At 39.0% G+C, this 18180-nt stretch overlaps 1 protein-coding gene across 15 annotated transcripts in view; it reads left to right on the forward strand.

The window, feature by feature from the left end:
- The window catches only part of TTC3 (tetratricopeptide repeat domain 3), a 143304-nt gene that overhangs the window by 41710 nt on the left and 83414 nt on the right, over positions 1 to 18180 (forward strand). For 10 of the 15 annotated variants that reach the window (XR_010600151.1, XM_065590367.1, XM_065590376.1 and 7 more), the window contains 7 exons: positions 2588 to 2673; positions 2976 to 3070; positions 8300 to 8362; positions 10741 to 10795; positions 11540 to 11702; positions 11824 to 11872; positions 13061 to 13184. Coding sequence is in view for 14 of the 15 variants with exons in the window: in XM_065590367.1 (XP_065446439.1) it covers positions 2588 to 2673; positions 2976 to 3070; positions 8300 to 8362; positions 10741 to 10795; positions 11540 to 11702; positions 11824 to 11872; positions 13061 to 13184 (635 nt within the window). In the remaining variant the exon portion in view is untranslated. The other 5 variants (XM_065590417.1, XM_065590426.1, XM_065590439.1 and 2 more) reach the window with 2 other exon arrangements.

Genomic DNA, 18180 nt, shown 5'->3' on the forward strand with positions numbered 1-18180 from the left:
CAGGGGTGTGTGTGTGTGTGTGTGTGTGTGTGTGTGTCATATTCATATATAATTTTTTTTTCTTTAGCTTTGGAGCAGTTGAGGGCATCATGGGAAAATTAGAATTTTTTCAGTTACGTATTTCTTTTCTAATGTTGTTCATTACAAAGGATATTCTTATCTTGACTTTATCCATTCCTGCTGCTTATTCCCTCATTGACATCCTACTCTTAGTCAGTGATACAATCAATTGCTGTGAAAATGACTATCTTAAATATCATACCCTCATTTGTGGAATAATTAACAAGAGCCAGAAGAACTCTTAGAAAATAACAAAGGAAAAGACAGAACTTGATTATAAGCTAAGTGAAACAGTTTCTAAATGCAGTATACTTAATTTTTCCGTGAAGTCACCCACTCTTCAGTTTTGTCAGCTATTCTAAGTCTAGAAAAACAGTTTAGCAGTCTTTCCTTTGAAATATCCAGTTTTGCTCCAATGTTTATCATCGTTCTTGCTATAGCTGCCATTGATATGCTATCCCCTGCTATATTAAAAATAAGCTTTTGATAATTGGGATGTGTTCCATCATCAGTGACAATCGAATCTGAATCCTACTTGGCGTGAGGTACTTTTTTTCTTAGAGAGATGATAAACCAGCATATTTTCTCTTACCTTCCTTTTCAAGTTTCAGAGTGGTAGCCGTGTTAGTCTGTATCAGCAAAAAGAATATTGGCCAAACCGGACAGTCTCTATGCAAAAGAATAAATGGACACAAATCAGACATCAAGAATTATAACATTCAAAAACCAGTCGGAGAACACTTCAACCTCCCTAGTCGCTCAATTACAGATCTCAAAGTCGTAACACTCCAACAAAACAATTTCAAAAACAGAATCCAATGAGAAACTGCAGAATTGGAATTAATTTGCAAACTGGACACCATTAAATTAGGCTTGAATAAAGACTGGGAGTGGATGGGTCATTACACAAAGTAAAACCAATTTCCCCATGCTAATTTTCCCCCCTATTGTTACTCACACCTTCTTGTCAACTGTTGGAAATGGGCCATCCTGATTATCACTACAAAAATTTTTTTTCTCCTGCTGATTAATAGCTCACCTTAACTGATTACTCTCGTTATAGTTGGTATGGCAACACCCATTTTGTCATGTCCTCTGTGTGTGTGTATATATATCTTCCTACTGTATTTTCCACTGCATGCATCCGATGAAGTGGGTTTATAGCCCACGAAAGCTTATGCTCAAATAAATTTGTTAGTCTCTAAGGTGCTTCCTTTTCAAGAATAATTATTAAAGAAAACAAAGCTGGTCTAACATTTGATGGAAGACTTCAGTGTAACAAAAAACAAAACAAATATAAGAGTTTATATCTAATTATAAAGAAGTGATTCTTTAGCACTTTCTAAAAATTATCTGAAGTATAGTTTAAAAAAAAATAAATTAAACAGGAGTCCATAAGTTTGACAGTGTCTTTAGGCAAATTAGGACACTGATAATTTTGGTCCCATAGAAAGTAGTGAGAAATCAGTTTCAAAGTTAAAACAACTTCCAGACATTTGGAGACAGTCTGACTATTGGATAGGATCAGAAATTTTGCAGTCATCTTGCTCAGGAGGCTTTGTCTCTTGTGATGTCATGTGGATAGGATGGGTGCCTCCATTAAAAGACAACATTCCCGTATACTGAAACTGTCAGATATTTTTATAAACTCTCTTTAATTTTTTCATTTTAAAATATTCCAAACTAGTCAATAATTAGCTCTAAAGTATTAGCCCACTTGTTTTTAAATGTAAGCTCTTTGGGGGTACCCTCCGGTACGTATTATCTGGCTAATATTTTTCTTAGTTCCCAAAGTCTTGAAATGGTAACGGATTTAATAGGTAACTTTTACACCCATTTTGTGTGGATATTTTAAAGCATACAACAGTAGTAGAGTGAAAGATTGTTAGGTTGTCATCTTAATGAAACTCTTTAACTGCTGTTCATTCTAATACATGGCTGTGATGGTTAAAACATTTATCTGTTTGTTCTATTACTGTGATTAGAGTTGAATAATATCTGTATCAGCTTCATGAAAATTCTGAATAAATTATTCAGATATATGAGAATTTAACTCTTATGATAGAAAAAAGTTCTATTGTAGTAGCAAAAGGCTCCATGGCACTGAGGTGTAGGCTGAGGATGGCAGGATTTGGGTTTTTAGTACAAAGGGAGGATCATTTAGTCCTTGATTCAGCAAGGTACTTAAGTACATGCTGGCTTCAAATATGTGCATAGTGTTACTGACTTCATTGAGATTGCTCACATGCTTGAAGTTAGGCATTATGCTCGTAATTTTAAGTACCTTGCTGAATTCAATTGGGACTTACATTTTTTGTGCAACAGTGGAAGCAAAAATAATCCACATTCTGTTTGAAATGTATTACTTTGTTTTAGCTTATTTCTGTTGTTGATGAGGGGAAAAACAAAACTAGACACATCCTATTTCCAGTTATAGAATATACTATGATTGTTAAAAGCAAGAAGTTAAACCTATTGTTGTTTGGCTTTTGTTTTTTTCCCTTACCTTACTAATTTCTGCCTACAGATAAACATTATATAACTAAAGTTGCATTGGAAGACTGCAATTTAGTTGAAGAGTTTGAAGCTCAGAGTTGTGAAAACTGTATAAAGGTAGGACAAAACACTAAAGTGGATTTAAAAAAAAAAAAGTCAAAGTTACAGAAACTTGTAGGGAAGCTATTGGCCAAAGATAAGTATTCCTCTCATAGGATCACATGCCAACACTTATTAGGAGTTGCATGCCTTTTAAGATAATTACACTGCTCCAGATCAATTAGTTATGAGTACATTTCAACATTTGGTATACAGACAGACGAGACACTTAAATACATATTGTTAAATGCTTTTATAGTACGCATCACAGTTGGGATAAATTCTGATTGGTTGCATATTTGTTTTTCTTGATCTTACAGAAAAGTGAATTTATGAAAAAGAGAGGAAATTGTGAGTTTTCCAAAGAGAACCTTGATTTTGCTATAAGCTCATACACTAAAGCCATAGAATATTGGTAAGAACTAAGTCAACTAACTGGATCATCTTTGTTTATGTTACATTTTTATCTTTTTCCGACTTGTCTCGGTTTGTTGACCACTCATTTAAAAATCAGATGATGCCTAAGTGACTTACCACAGAGTTTTGTCTACATTCATATTATGTCTGTTTCCTGTCTTAGTACTAAAGACACTTTTTATCTGTGTCTGTGTTAGTGAAGTTTTTTAAAAAAATGCCCATCATTACTAATACTAGTTTAGCAACAACAGCTCTAACAGTGTTGGTAGCTGTAGGGTAAATGGCCCTTCAGCTTCAGAAGCCACTTTCAGTGCTGTGTGTTAAACATGGTCCCATCAGAAAAACAAGATACACTACTGAAAACAGCTACTGGAGCTGATAGCTGCCTACAATAGGGCTCCCAATGTTGCTGGGCACTAATGGGGCTGACCCAGTGTTGGCAGCAGTGGGATATTTAGGGGTTGAGAACATGCTCACTTTCATCTATATGTGTTGCTTATTCCTCCCCTGAAGTCATCCTTTGGGTGGTTGTGGAAATTGTTTTCTAGTTATGACTTCAAATGAGAAACAGTAAAAGTAAAACTAAAACAAATATTGTTCATGCAAATGGTACAGTATTTATTTAGTGTATAATGCTATGCCTTATAAAATGAACTAGCAACAAAACATTGGTTTGCTGAAATTGTTACCAGTGCTATCACAAGCAAGTGCTGCTCTTGGCAAATTCAGTTGTGTCTGTGGAAAGGCTGTGAACTTCATAAAGATTCCTATCTTAGGGAGTATTGGGTCTGACACATATAGTAGGCATGCATTGGGAAGGATTGATGCCTTTCTAATGTCTCCCCTCAGATTGTGTGCCAACTAGTAAAGTAGATTTCTTCTTTGAGTAGCTTCCCGTATGAGTGCTCCACTTTAGGTGAGTCTGTGTCTCTGTGCCTGTCAATGGAGATTTTTGGTAGCAGTGCTCAGACCACTTATGCACTCCTGCCGTCTTGGGCCGCTTTTGGCGGCTCTATATTTCGCTAAGCGGCCAAACCGCCTTCAGTGCCTTCTCAACCGCTTTTGGCCTGAGATGGAGCCCTTAGCAGAGCCTATTTAGTATATCTAAAGTGTTACTCTTTGGTGGTGGTGTTGTTGTTATAGTGATAGAGTAGAGTTAGTTTGTTTGAACTATCCTCCTCTCCCCTCATTTTCTTTCTTTCTTGTTAAAAAAATATTTTTTTCACTAAGAATCTGTTATTTACTCCTGAGGGAATTCTGCTCCAAAACAATAAAAATTCTTTGCACAATATTTTAAAATTCTGCATATTTTATTTGTAAATAAATAAATGTGGCGGCTCCAGCATGGCAGAGGGGAGCACAGGCCACTGGCTGTACAGAGGTGGTACATCACCCTGCAGTCCCTTCCTCCCCCACCCTCTTGTGGCCATTGCATCTACTTGAAGAGTGGAGGAAATAGGGGCTCTCATGCTGTACCCCCCCATATGTAGTTTTCTTTAAAGATAAAGTTATGTTATGACCACATCCAAAGTTCTTACCAAAAATACCTTCTTCATTCCACCTGAATTAGCCTATACCTCCCATCGTTCTTCCCCAAGCCACATGCAATAAAAGGGAGGCCCTGCTCCACATGCTAGACTTTAGAAGAGCGCTAGCATTCTGTCTCAAAAGAACTAAACTGTTCAGAAAATCATCAACATTGTTCCTTTCTATTACTTAAAGATCAAAGGGCTCAGCCATATCTAAACAAAGGCTTTCAAAATGGATTTCCAGTTGCATTCACCTCTGCTATAGTCAGCATGATTTGCAACCCCCCCCCCTCGCCTCCCAGGAACTCGAACACACTCCACAAGATCGATTTCCACCTCTCTAGCCTTCCTGAACAATGTACCAGTCACAGACATTTGTAAAGCAGCCACCTTGGTGTCACCCACACATTCACAGAGCACTATGCAATTGTGCAGGACTCCTCATCAGATGGACTGATTGTCTTATCATTGCTCATGAATGAAACTCTGAAGCCCCATTCTTGCAACCAGGGGCACTGCTCTACAGTAACCGAAAGTGGAGCACCCATATGGGACATTACTCGAAGAAGAAGAGGTTACTCACCCTGTGCAGTAATTGAGGTTCTTCGGGATGTGTGTACCTATTGGTGCTTCACTACCCACCCTTCTCCTCTCTCTACATGGACTTTGCGGTAGAGAAGGAACTGAAGGCAGTTTGGCTGCACAGCGCTGTATAGCTGCCAAGAGTGGTATGAGATGGAGGGAGCGCATATGCGGCCCTAACGGCACTACTACCAAGAATCTCTGGATCACTGGATCAGGGATGCAGACTCACATAAAATGGAGCATCCATAGGGGGACACATCTCGAAGAACCTGTTATTACACAGGGTGAGTAACCTTTTGTCCAGAATTAAAGCTGTTGAGAGTCAAAGCAATCAGGTGTTGCTACTATTATTATTCAGAAAACTCAGTTGCACTGGGCATATTGTTTTACTTTAGATGGCTAATCAAATAAACTGTCCCAGAAACCATTTCATTTTTATTGCATCATGTGTCCTTGCAAGAGTCCAAGGCCTCCACACAGGAATTGTATTTTTGTTTGCTCATTTTAATAAGGACTGGGATTCTCAAAGGGGCCCTAGGGAGCTGAGTCCCTGATTCCCATTGGGTTTCAGGAATGGTTTCTTTGATTACTAGAGACACCTATTAAATGCTGTTTAGAAGATATTCAATTAATATGCCTAGTACAATTGAAGTGGGAGTTGGGCACTTAACTCCCTAAAGCCCCTTTGGAAATTCTTGCCCAAATCATTTTGCTATGTCTTCACAAAACACAACTATACATATATTGTTACATGCTGAGACAGCAAAGAACACCTCCCATAGTGCCCAATACTGTTGCTGAAAGCAGGGTTTCAGGTGTGAGGCATTGCACTGAGAGATGTCAGAAGGAGGACTGAAAACAACTTCTATAGCAGCAGTGCTTTTGGGCTCCTGTCTATATTAGAGAGAAGCCTTTGTAGATTGTGCCAGTTCACACCTACCTGAGATGAAGAAACTATTTAGTACAAGCCAGCTTGTAAAATGGTTAGGACAGTGATATGTGGGATTAAAACATAGTTTATGTATTACATGCTCACGGTGTTCTCATTGTTTTCTGCAGCTTCTTCATGTGTCCAGCAATTAAAAAGATGCAACATAGTTGTAGATGCTTGTGGAAGCCCTAGTTGCTTATAGAACTGAGTGGAGAACTATAGTCATAATCATAGACAACAAACTTGAGAACCACAGGCTGGAAAATTGCTTCCTTTATGAGTGTGAGGAAGCTAATTTCTTTTCCCACCATTTTGGTATTCTGCTTTCCCTCAGTAGTTAGGGACAGTGATATGTTTGTTATTTGAAAAGTGACATTTTTATGAAAATTGTTATTTAAGCATCTACCACTAAAACCCTATGGCCTAGCACTCATCAGTGTTCACTTTACCCCTTATAATTCTTGCAGATTAGACATTCCTATATTTCAGTGATAGAATGCTCCCTACTTCTGTAGTAAATAAAAAAAGTATTTGTGTCTGAAGGCATCGTGGTAGAGCCTACAACACAAGGCTAGTCTTCCTCTTTCAATCAGAAAATTTCGTTAGCTGTCAGTCTGCTGCAAGAAGATTCGTGGCTAGCTGGGAGAACCTCCAGAACAACAGTCAAAATAGAATAAAATATTTCTTGTTTTCTTTGTTTGTTAATGTTTGCTATGTTAAACCAAGTCCTAAGCAATAGTACAAGTCACAAATGAAAAATCTGTTTTGCTGTTGTGCTGATTTTTGCTTCAACTCCTCTGGATAGCATTGGATTGATCCAGGAACAGAGAAAGTCTACAGTAATTCATTCAAGAGGGCTTGATGGAGTAGTTGTATTAGTGTATTGTTCAGAAACAAGAATAAATTTGCCTAAAAACATTAATTTCCATACCAAATAAAGTGGGGTATATATTACAGTACAGCTGGCCTTTCTGCACCTCAGGCACCTTTTTGTAGGGTTACCATATCTAACAAAAAAAGAGGACCCTCCACGGGCCCTGGCCCCGCCCATTTCCCCACCCCCGCCCCAACTCCGCCCCTTCCCCACCCTAACTCCACTCCCTCCCACTCCCAGCCATGCGGAAAGGGCTGCCCGAGCGCTACCGGCTTCATGGTTTGCCGGGCAGCCCCCAGACCCTGCGCCCCCGGCCGGCGCTTCCCCAGCGCAGCTGGAGCCCAGGAGGGGAAGCGCCCAGCCGGGGACGCAGGGTCTGGAGGCTGCCCGGCAAACCGTGAAGCCGGTAGCGCTTGGGCTTCGGGCAGCCCCCTTGCCTCTGGACCCTGCGCCCCCAGCCGGGCACTTCCCCTCCCAGGCTCCGGTGGCGCAGGGTCCGGAGGCATGGGGGCTGCCCGAAGCCCAAGCGCTACCGGCTTCACGGTTTGCCGGGTAGCCTCCAGACCCTGCGCCCCCGGCTGGGCGCTTCCCCTCCCAGAGGGAGGGATGGGAAGTGCCCGGCCGGCAGCTGGGGTCCGGAGGCAAGGGGGCTGCCTGAAGCCCATAGCGCTCGGGCAGCTCGGCTCTTAAACAGAGTCGAAGAGTCAGGGGAGGAGCAGAGCCGCCATTTTCCCGGACATGTTCGGCTTTTTGGCAATTCCCCCCGGACGGGGGTTTGAGTGCTGAAAAGCCGGACATGTCTGGGAAAAAGAGGACGTATGGTAACCCTACCTTTTCCAGCCTGAAAAAGTGAAGTTGAGCTAAGAGAAAATCATGGTAAATGTACCCTCCCAAAGGATTTGAAGTGCACTTCAATAAGTTCAACAGAGCTGAGCTGCAATTTATCTTCACTAATGCTTTGATTCTGATATACCGCATTCCTTCCTCCCCTGAGTCTTTAGATCTTTCTCAGCTGTTTTTAACGGGGGAGAGGGGGGTGAGAGGCAGGAACTGTCAGAATTGACTGAGTTCTGTACCTTCCTTGGCCGAGATTATACATCTGAAATCAACGGGACTATTCAGATTAATAAAATTAAGCATGTTTGTAAATATTTGCTGGATTGGGTCACAGACTTGCACATATTGAGGAAATGAAGTTGTTGGAGAATTTTATTGTGAAAATTGTGTTTTCCTTATATTAGACATTTTATACTGTTCAGAAGTAATATATTTTATTAACTGATAACTTTTAAATAATTTCTTTTTAAGTCCTGAAAACCATCTTCTTTACGGTAACCGGGCTCTCTGTTTTCTTCTCACTACACAATACTGGTAAGTAAATCATTTCTGGGATCTGAAATGCTGAATTTTCCTGTAATTGTAAACTCTGAATTGACAGTATACTTGGTAAAGTAGTATTTTAATCTCTCGAAGATACAATACTTGGTTTCCTGAAGTAATAATGGCACAGTATAAAGCAGACAGGATAAAACTGGTTGTTTTCAGGCAGACTTAAAACAAAACAAAACAAAAAACAGCTATTTTCAAAGTGTGAGCAGTGTTGTCATCCCAGTTCTTCGTTAGGCTTCACATTTAAGTTTCATCTTTAACCTTCTATTTTATTGCTGTTTGTCTGAGCAGAGCCATCCAGCAAATGTGTTTATCTTGTGTGGTTGAATTTCCATTCATTTGAAAGGAAATTCCACAAGGAGATATGATTGAGACCTTGAAAGATGTAAACATCTTTAGAAAACATGTATATTTTGAATAGATATAATTTGTAGCAAATACAAACTAAAGCTTATCTGATCTTTTCCTCTAACTTTCCACCGGTGCCAGTGATCCCATCCCATCTCCTGATATACCTTACCCCCACTCTGATCCCCTCCATTTCCCTGGTGCTCAAACTCACTCTTATCACGCTTCCTTCCCTGGCAGCACAAGCATGTTTTAGTTTATCCCATCTTAAAATAACAAAAACCCACTGTGACCCTACCTGCTGCTTTAGCTATTGCCCCTCCTCCCCTTCATTTCCAATCTACTTGAATGCATTATCTACTCCAACTGTCTGGAGCTCCTCTCCTCCTATGCCTTTGTAGACCCTCTTCAGTCAGGCTTGCTATCCTTCCACTGAAACGGTTCTTGCCAAAATCTCTAATGAACTCTAAAATCTCTTAAAAAAACAAACAAACAAAAAAACTCAACCAGTACTCTCTCATCACTGTCTTTAACTTTTGACATTGTTAACCATGCTCTTTGTTAAACTTTGTTTTCCCTCTGCTTTCATGACTGTCCTCTCCATCCACTCCTTTAGCATTTTATTAAGAGTCCTCTTCATTTCCCTCTGACTTTCTGTGGAAATCCCAAAGGGCTCTGTCCTTCTCATCTCCTTTTCTTCCTAAGTGTTCCTAGTCATAAATATGACTTCAGTGTTTTTATACTGATGACTCAGATTTACCTCTCCACTTCTGATCTGTCTCCTGTCCAAGCTAAAAATCTCATCTCGTGTCTCTAGCATTTCTTTGTGGATGTATAGTTGTCAGATGAAGCTCAACATCACCAAAGTGGAGTTCTTGATTTCCCCCCCATACAGGCCTTCTTCTCTCCCGCTTTTAGTCACCATAGACTCAATTTCCCTTTCATTCAAGACCATAATTTGGGTGTCATCTTTGACTCATCCTTCTGTCTAGATCAGGGTTAGGCAACCTATGACATGCATGTCAAAGGCGGCACACGAGCTGATTTTCAGTGGCACTCTTGCTGCCCGGGGTCCTGGCCACTGGTCCGGGGGGCTCTGCATTTTAATTTAATTTTTAAATGAAGCTTCTTACACATTTTAAAAATCTTATTTACTTTACATACAACAATAGTTTAGTTATATATTATAGACTTATAGAAAGTCTATAAAATCTAAAAACATTAAAATGTATTACTGGCATGCAAAACCTTAAATCACAGTGAATAAATGAAGACTTGGCACACCACTTCTGAAAGGTTGCCAACCCCTGGTCTAGATCCTCACATCCAAACTATGTCTAAATCTTGCTGATACTTCCTGCATAAATCCTCAAATCCTGCCTTTCCTTTCTATCCAAACAGCTAAATCTCTCATCCAGGTCGTCTTTTATCTTGCATCTCAGTCACTGCAACGTCCTCCTTTCTGGTGTCCAATCCTGTCTTGCCCCACTTATAGCCATTTAAAATGCTGATGTAACAATCAATTTCGATGGCTTGTTTTGACCACATCAACTCTTCTTTGCATCCCTCCATAGTCTCACCCCTTCTCCACTGTATCAAAATACTTGTTTTCACCTTTAGCGTCCTTTTGCATGGTATCAAGATGTTGAACCCTGCGTCTAATGCACAAATGATACCTGTTTTGATTGCCACAAGGCCACCTTATTGTCCACTTTCAGATCCCTCCTTACAACTCCTGTCTCCCTTGACAGCTACACAAAAATTGATGGTTAGGCAGCTGGTGTGCTGTGCTTCTTATGCTAACCTGTATTGTCCTATTATTCCTTTTTAGTCCCCCTCCATAAGTTTGTTATATACACCTGTTGTCTGTAGTCTTACACTTAAATTAAAAGTTCTTTTGGGCAGGACTTCTTTCTTTGTTATGTCTGTACAGTATCCAGCACAGTGGGGCCCTGAACTCTAGCTATTACTGCAATACTAATAAATATTTCCTTTTTTTTTTTTTTTAAAAGGAGAGCTCTTATTGATGGAAAAACGGCCACTATTTTGAAGCCTAGTTGGCCAAAGGTTAGTTTAATGTAAATTTGGCAACTCTCTTTACAGTAGAAAGAAAAATATGTCAGGTGGTCTAAATAAAAGGTCACAGTGTCTGATATGAGGGCACAATCCTTTTAGATGCAGATTGTTCTCTGCTCCAGTTAGCGCTCATGGAAGTGGCAGGAGCTCAGCTCAGTGATCAGACTAAACTTAAAAAAAAAAAAAAAAAAGATTAAAAGTTAGATTGAGATATATTTTTAAGAATATTATTGGGTGGTGTTTTTGTATGCATGAGGCTGGAGGGTGGAGAATATATTGTACATATTAAAAACACTGTTGTGATAAATAAAACATGTATTATGTTGCTACATAGCATTATAATATGCACAACACTTTATAATAAAATATGCAGAACAGTGAACAAAGTCTCATTCCCAAAGTTAAGTCTAAAAAGACTTGAACAATTGTGTAATTGTCCATATTTAAGTGCAAAAGTGGTATTGGGGTTTAGGGAAAGGCATCTTCACTTTTCTCTGAAACCAGAGAAGGGATACTAGATTTGATGGATCATTAGTCTGTTTTGATGTGGCAAATCTTATGTAACACTGGCCATTCAACAGTTGGATAGAACACAGTAACTTGTATGTTACTGAGTATATAAAAACTTTAACTTGTTCAGTCTACTAAGACACTCTTTTTGGATATAGATTAGTATTTTTCTTTTTTGAAAGAATCATCACTTTATTAAAAATTTTAAATTGATATTCACGTTAGGGTCATTATCGCTTCTGTGAGGCTCTCTCAATGCTGGGAGAACATGAATGGGCCCTGGAAGCTAATGAGAGAGCCCAGGAACTCTGCAAGAATATTCCTGAACGAGTTAAGGATCTTATTCTGCAAAACACAAAGTTAAGGAAGGAAATGGAAGAAATTAAAGGTAGCTTTTTCTGTCTTCAAGATACTTTCTGAATACAACAAAGTACCTTAAACTGCAACTTTACTTTCAAATGACATTTTTCAGTTGCTGCATCAATGCTTTCTGTGTTAAATTTCTATAGGTCGGAAAGTAAGTAAACACAGAACAAAGAAATCATTTTTTGAGAAAAGGTAAGTTAAAGCCAGATTTATTTTTATTTATAAAAATAACTCAATTAATCTAAAGTTAATGTAATGTTTGTTTAAATAGTACAGAGCACAGAGTTGAATTACTATGTTATACACCAACAAGTAAAAATAAAAGGGAAAGAGGCAAGTATCTGAACCCAGCAGTGTCTAATGCCTGTTAATCAGAATGAGGGGTAGTCGTGGAGGAGTGTAGGAAACAAAGTAATTAAAAATATATTTCATTTGTTTTGTGCTGACTACTACTACCTTTAGATTTGTTTTCTTTCGTTTTTTAGTTTCCCAGGTTGTAAATCTAAAAAGTCCTGAAAACAACTAACTTTCCTTCTGTTTATCTTTGTTGCAGTACTGTAGCTATTAGGGAAGCAGATTGGGAAAGATGTTACATTTAAAGAATGAAAAGTCTTGATTTAGATTCAGCTAAACCACAGAAAATCCCTGGGGGTTAAAACCATATTGAATCCTAGATATATGGAGTAATTGAGCACCAATCATATACATGTATTAATCGTAGATTAATTTTTAGCATCACTGAAGTTTAGCATGTACATCTATTGGGCAGTCCCAGTCTAGTCAAATGTATCTTTTCGGGTCTGTGTTTAGAACAAGATAGGATTTGACCGGTCAAGTGTTTTTGTTCCCCCTCCACCTTAGTCCCTGTTTATTTAGCTGTGTTAAAGTGCACGCCTATCGACTAAGCTTTTTTCTCTAAAAGATGCATTGGATTTTATTGTTTCACTCGTAAGCTTTATGGCATGTGCCATTGTAAAAAAGAATGCAGTAACTATAGTTAAAATCAGTTTTCTATAAAAATTAATAACCTGAAGAAACTTCCTTCCATAACCTCCTTTTCTGTATTGCAAAGGCAACATTTGCTATGGCATATAGAGCATGACTTATGTGTAGACAGAAACCGTATAAATGTACACTCTTTATAGAAAACATCACTCTGCTATTTGATTAGAGGTGCTGGACACTTAGTTCTCTTCTTGCTGGTCAGTAGTCTGAAGAACTTTGAAGAGCTTGGTAGCTTGGTTGCATGACCACCTCTTTAAATATGTCTAAGCTATCTGTGATTCATCTATCTATGGGGATTTTTTGCAATGCATATACAGTCTATAGTCTTGCCTATATGACTTACCAGCATTGAAAACATCATTTTATTTTCCTTAGAGAATATGGTTCTTCATGCTCTGATTTATTCACGTCTCAAGAATCAAAAGAAATGGACAAAGAAAGGAGGAAAATACAAGCAGACTCTAAAGACCACAGCTGTCATCAAAAACACAATATCAAGGTAACTTTAATCTTTAAATTGTACTGTTACTGATTAGAAATTACTGTCAATAACATGTGCTTTATAAAAATTGTGGACTTTCTTGATAGACACAGTTTGTATTCTTGAGTCCTTAGAAACTGTCCCGGAAGCTCTGATAAACTGGAGCTGACAAAACTTGGCTCACTACTCACTATCCCAACTTTGATGAGTATTAGGTGACCATATGCCCTCCTGAAGGGCTAGCAGCTTTATTCCGCTCATCTGTCCTGCTGCATCATGAAGCTGAGTTCTATGTAGATTTCTCTCCTGATGCAAACTGTGTACAGCCTTGCCCTTCTTTCCTGATTTGAAGGAATAGTTGGAAATTGATTGGATAGGGGTGGAGTTTGGTGCTGGGGGAAGAGAAGAGACTCCCAGCTGGAGTAGACAGGGATTGTTCGGGGCTCATTGGAAGAAAGAATCCTAACTGACACTGCTTCAGTGGCCAGAAAACCATCCCTACTTGCCTCCTGGCACAGTCCAATCTTCAGCCACAGGAGTTTGGCCAGTCATTATGTACTGCCACAAAATGTTGGGTGCTTAGTGAACAAAAATGCAGTATTTCCAACCTCAAGCATTCAAAAAAGTAGGTTTTTTTTAATTTGCTGTCCTGTTTGAGTTTTCAGTGTGCATTCAGGTTACATTTTTAAACTCTTTTCTGCAACCATAAAAGCTATGGGTAAAAATCCTGGTCCAGTTGAAATCAATGGGTGTCTTGCCAGGATTTCATGCTTTAATGTGATTCCAGGAGCTGGGGGTTTCAGTAAAATACCAAATACCGAGACAGATTTGCAATGAAGTTCAGGTGGGAAATTCCAGTTCACATCATTGGAAACAACACTGTTTGTACCTGAGCAGCAAGACCAGACATTAGATAAATTTTAGAGAATAGATAGGAAAGACTGAAAACAATCTGTAACAGGACACCTAGTATTGACTTCAGATGTAAATCACTGGCAAGTGTATTGTAAATTCCCTAGAAAGTGATACCTTAGTAACATATAGGAATAAGTAATGATGATTGCAGAGTAAATCTCTATGTTAAGAATTTAGGCCTGGTATACTTCAGTGGGAAAAAAACATGGCAGTGTAGCTGTTCCAGTACAAACCTCTAGTGTAGATGGGAATTGTAAAGGTTCAGTTATCCTGTCTTGCAACAACTCTTGGCTGGTACAAATCATATTACACTAGTGTAACATGTGTTTACACAGTTGGAAATACACCACTGGCTACAGGGCCTGGGATAAACAAGGCCTTATTTGCTCAACTCTCGCTAGGACTGGTATAAAGCTGTATGCTCAAACTGAATGAAACTGAACAAAAAGCTGTTACTCTCTGAAGGCATTCTTTCCTTTTAAATTCAACTTTTCTGCCTCTTTCTGACTCCCTTTAACATTATCAACTACTAGAAATTAGCAGGTTAGTTATGCGGCATGCTAATGGAGGCATGATGATTCATAATGTGGATCTAACAGCAGTGTAAAAATACATTTGCCTACTATGTAAACGTGGAAGAAATTCTGCCTAGCAACAGGAAAACGGGTCTGGCTAGAAATAAGGCTGAGTCATTTTACTGAGAAATGAAACCACATCAGAAGAGCAAAGAGTAGCAGAATAGAAAGTAAGATTGAGCAATGAATTAATTGGAATGCTCTTATTGAAAAGAGGAAGGATTATACACAGGATTAAAGGAGGACTTGAAAGCTTCAGTTCTTATCTATCTGTGGGTAGACTGCCTCTTGTGAAAACATGCCACCTGTCGTTGAACTAGGAACATCTTTGTAAAATAGGTCAGTATACATTGTCTCCTTTAAACTGATAAATACTTTCTGTACTACTGAATTTAAAAGGAGTAATATTCTAATGCAGTTTAAATAATAAAATGAATATGAATTTTAAATTGAATTTCATTAATACATTATAGAAAGGAAACAAGTGCCTTTTGAAACTCGGTGTCCTAGAAAAATGGTGTGAATTTAAAGAACTAGTATAAAAGAGGAGCTTCCATTGCTTGATATGGGAGAGAGAGACTATCTTATTTCAGATAATCAGTGTTGCAATAAACTCTGACTGTAACAAACTTTTAAATATTCTTTAAGCTACTGTTCAAAGATTTGGTATATCTTAGGAAATTGTATAGTTGTATCCATGCAAAATGTAGATGGATAATATTTTAAACTGTCCTAGTTGTTTTGTTTTAAACTACAGTTAACTATATGCAAGTGCAAATATTTGGCCTTATCATGCATACATAATATTTTGGGGGGTTTTATGGTGAGCATCTCGTGTGTGTGTGGCGGGGGGGCGGGCGCGGTAGGGTGGCAAAATTTCAGTTGCTTTAAGAACTATAATTGATTATCTGAGTTGTACACGCTAATCCAGTGTTATAACTGAGCTTTTATGTAAATTTAAAATTAAACTGCTAATATTTTTAAAGAAAAATGGGAGAGAAATTAGTGGACATTGGGGGGAAAAAAACTTGTCAGTGCACTATATGTGCTTATTTCAGTGTGCTAAGAGATTCAAATTACTGTACATTGAAAGAGCAATTTCAAACTTGGCCATTCTGATTTGAGGACAATGTACAAGTCAAGCCTAATTTGAACTTTAAATTCAGGTGACTAATTTTTTAGAAAATATAAAAAGCATATTACAATTTTCATAGGGCATGGTATTTTTTTCTTATGTAGTAAAATTCCATTTGAGCTGCTAATTTTTTTTCTTTAAAGAGAAGTTAAATTTGACTGAAGACAAATATTGGAAAAGAAAACAGTTGTGAGGGGGAGAAGTATGGCTAAGTTCAGAATCATGAGGAATACAGTCTTCACTCTGTTCCATAGTATGAGAACAAAGGGACCACTCATTAATATTTAATAAGCATAGAACAGTATCACATGTATTCCTGCAAACATTGTTGTTTGAAAAATAGCTCTCCTGGTTTAGGTTTGAAAAGAATATAAAGTACAGCCTGACTATCTATTTGAAGCAGAAAAGTCTTCAACTTGTATAATGTAAAGGATATCAGGGAAGGGAAAAAAGCACAAGTGTAGAAGGTGAACAGCCACACATTTATTTGCTTCCTGGATAGGCTTTTTGAAGAAAACCTACTGTTCCCCTTAGAAGATAAGGGGTCAATATTGGTTTAATGTGCAGAGTTGGAAATTTCTCTGTAGAATAAGGTGCATTATAGAATCCAGTCAAAGTTAAGAGTTTCTTAAACACTGTGATTTACTGAGCAATAGTGTAATTGAGGAAATTGGAGGGATGATCTAGGCTCCCTCTTTGTGTTCCCTTTGATGTCTCATCTACTCTCCACAAATTCGACTCCCAGTCCCTCTTTCCCCTCATCCTCACTCTCCCCACTATGAGACTTGGCCTGAGGGTTATCATACTGAAACCCTTAGATGGCTGAGGTTGCTGCCAGAGCAATACATCTAAGAGCTGTGATGCTTAACCTCTTGGGGATCAGTTTCCCCTTCTGTCTTCCCCCTCTTAAATATCACAGAAGCCTTGGAGTGGGCAGAAAAATGTGGGGGAGCTGATACATTAGAGACTGAGGAGCACAGCTGTGCTGTTCTGACAGCTGCCCTAGCCTAAACTTTCAGTGAGAAGATTAAGGGTATGAAGGGGGGAGCAGAATGACCCCTTGTGGACAATTTAACTTTGATTGGTCTCTACATCTTAACAGTATCTTCAGTTTTCATTTTTTTTTAAAAACAGGGAAATTTAAACATTAGCATTTTAATAGAATCATAGAATATCAGGGTTGGAAGGGACCTCAGGAGGTCATCTAGTCCAACCCCCTGCTCAAAGCAGGACCAATCCCCAGACAGATTTTTGCCCCAAATCCCTAAATGGCCCCCTCAAGGATTGAACTCACAACCCTGGGTTTAGCAGGCCAATGCTCAAACCACTGAGCTATCCCTGCCCCCAGTGTAAAAATACATTTGCCTACTATGTAAACGTGGAAGAAATTCTGCCTAGCAACAGGAAAACGGATCTGGCTAGAAACAAGGCTGAGTCATTTACTGAGAAATGAAACCACATCAGAAGAGCAAAGTTTGGGTGTTTGCTTTTTAGCAACCTAATCATTTTTAACAACCCTTCCCCAAGCAAATTAACACTTATCAGCCAAGGTAATACCTACACAACCTTACCTCTGTGACATGCCCCATGCATACAATATCACTGTAAATTATTGTGCTTCCCCATTCCTAGCAAACAGTGAACAATTATACAACACCCCTTACTAATAGCAACAAAATTTGGTAAACATTCAATATTACAACAACAACAACAATCATCTTAAAAATGACTAAGGCTACGTCCTCACTACGGGGCGGGGGGTGGTGGTGTCGATTTAAGATACGCAAATAGAGTAGCTGAATTCGACATATCAGATCCGACTTACCCTGCTGTGAGGACGGCGGCAAATCGACCTCCGCGGCTCCCCCGTCGATGGCGCTTACTCCTACCTCCCCTGGTGGAGTACAAGCATCGATTCGGGGATCGACTGTCGCGTCCCAACGAGACGCGATAATTCGATCCCCGAGAGATCGATTTCTAACCGCCGATTCAGGCGGGTAGTGTAGATGGAGCCTAAGGTTCCAAAGGGCAAATGGCTCCCAAAACAAAATCACAAAAACTAGAAAAGGGAATAATTCCACAGAATCATTGCCATCTGTCATGAGGCAGAGTTACGACTGTCTGGATGTCACTTTGAGACTTCAATAATTTTTTATTTGCTTGCAGTAGGGACAGTATGGGGTTTCAGAGAGGGTGTGTATGTATGATAAAGTGATGTGTATAGGTGTATGGCTTTACCCTTGCTTTCCTTATTTGTGGTTTTGAGTGTTTGCCCATAGCAAGCAAAAATGTTTTTACAAGGTTTTTTTATATTTTTGAATTCTTGTCAATATTATATGCAATCATGACCTCTATGCTTGTGGCACTATGAAAAGTCTTGAATTTTAGA

Source organism: Chrysemys picta, chromosome 1 (assembly GCF_011386835.1).
Source record: "Chrysemys picta bellii isolate R12L10 chromosome 1, ASM1138683v2, whole genome shotgun sequence".
In the NCBI taxonomy this organism is placed as follows: domain Eukaryota; kingdom Metazoa; phylum Chordata; order Testudines; family Emydidae; genus Chrysemys; species Chrysemys picta.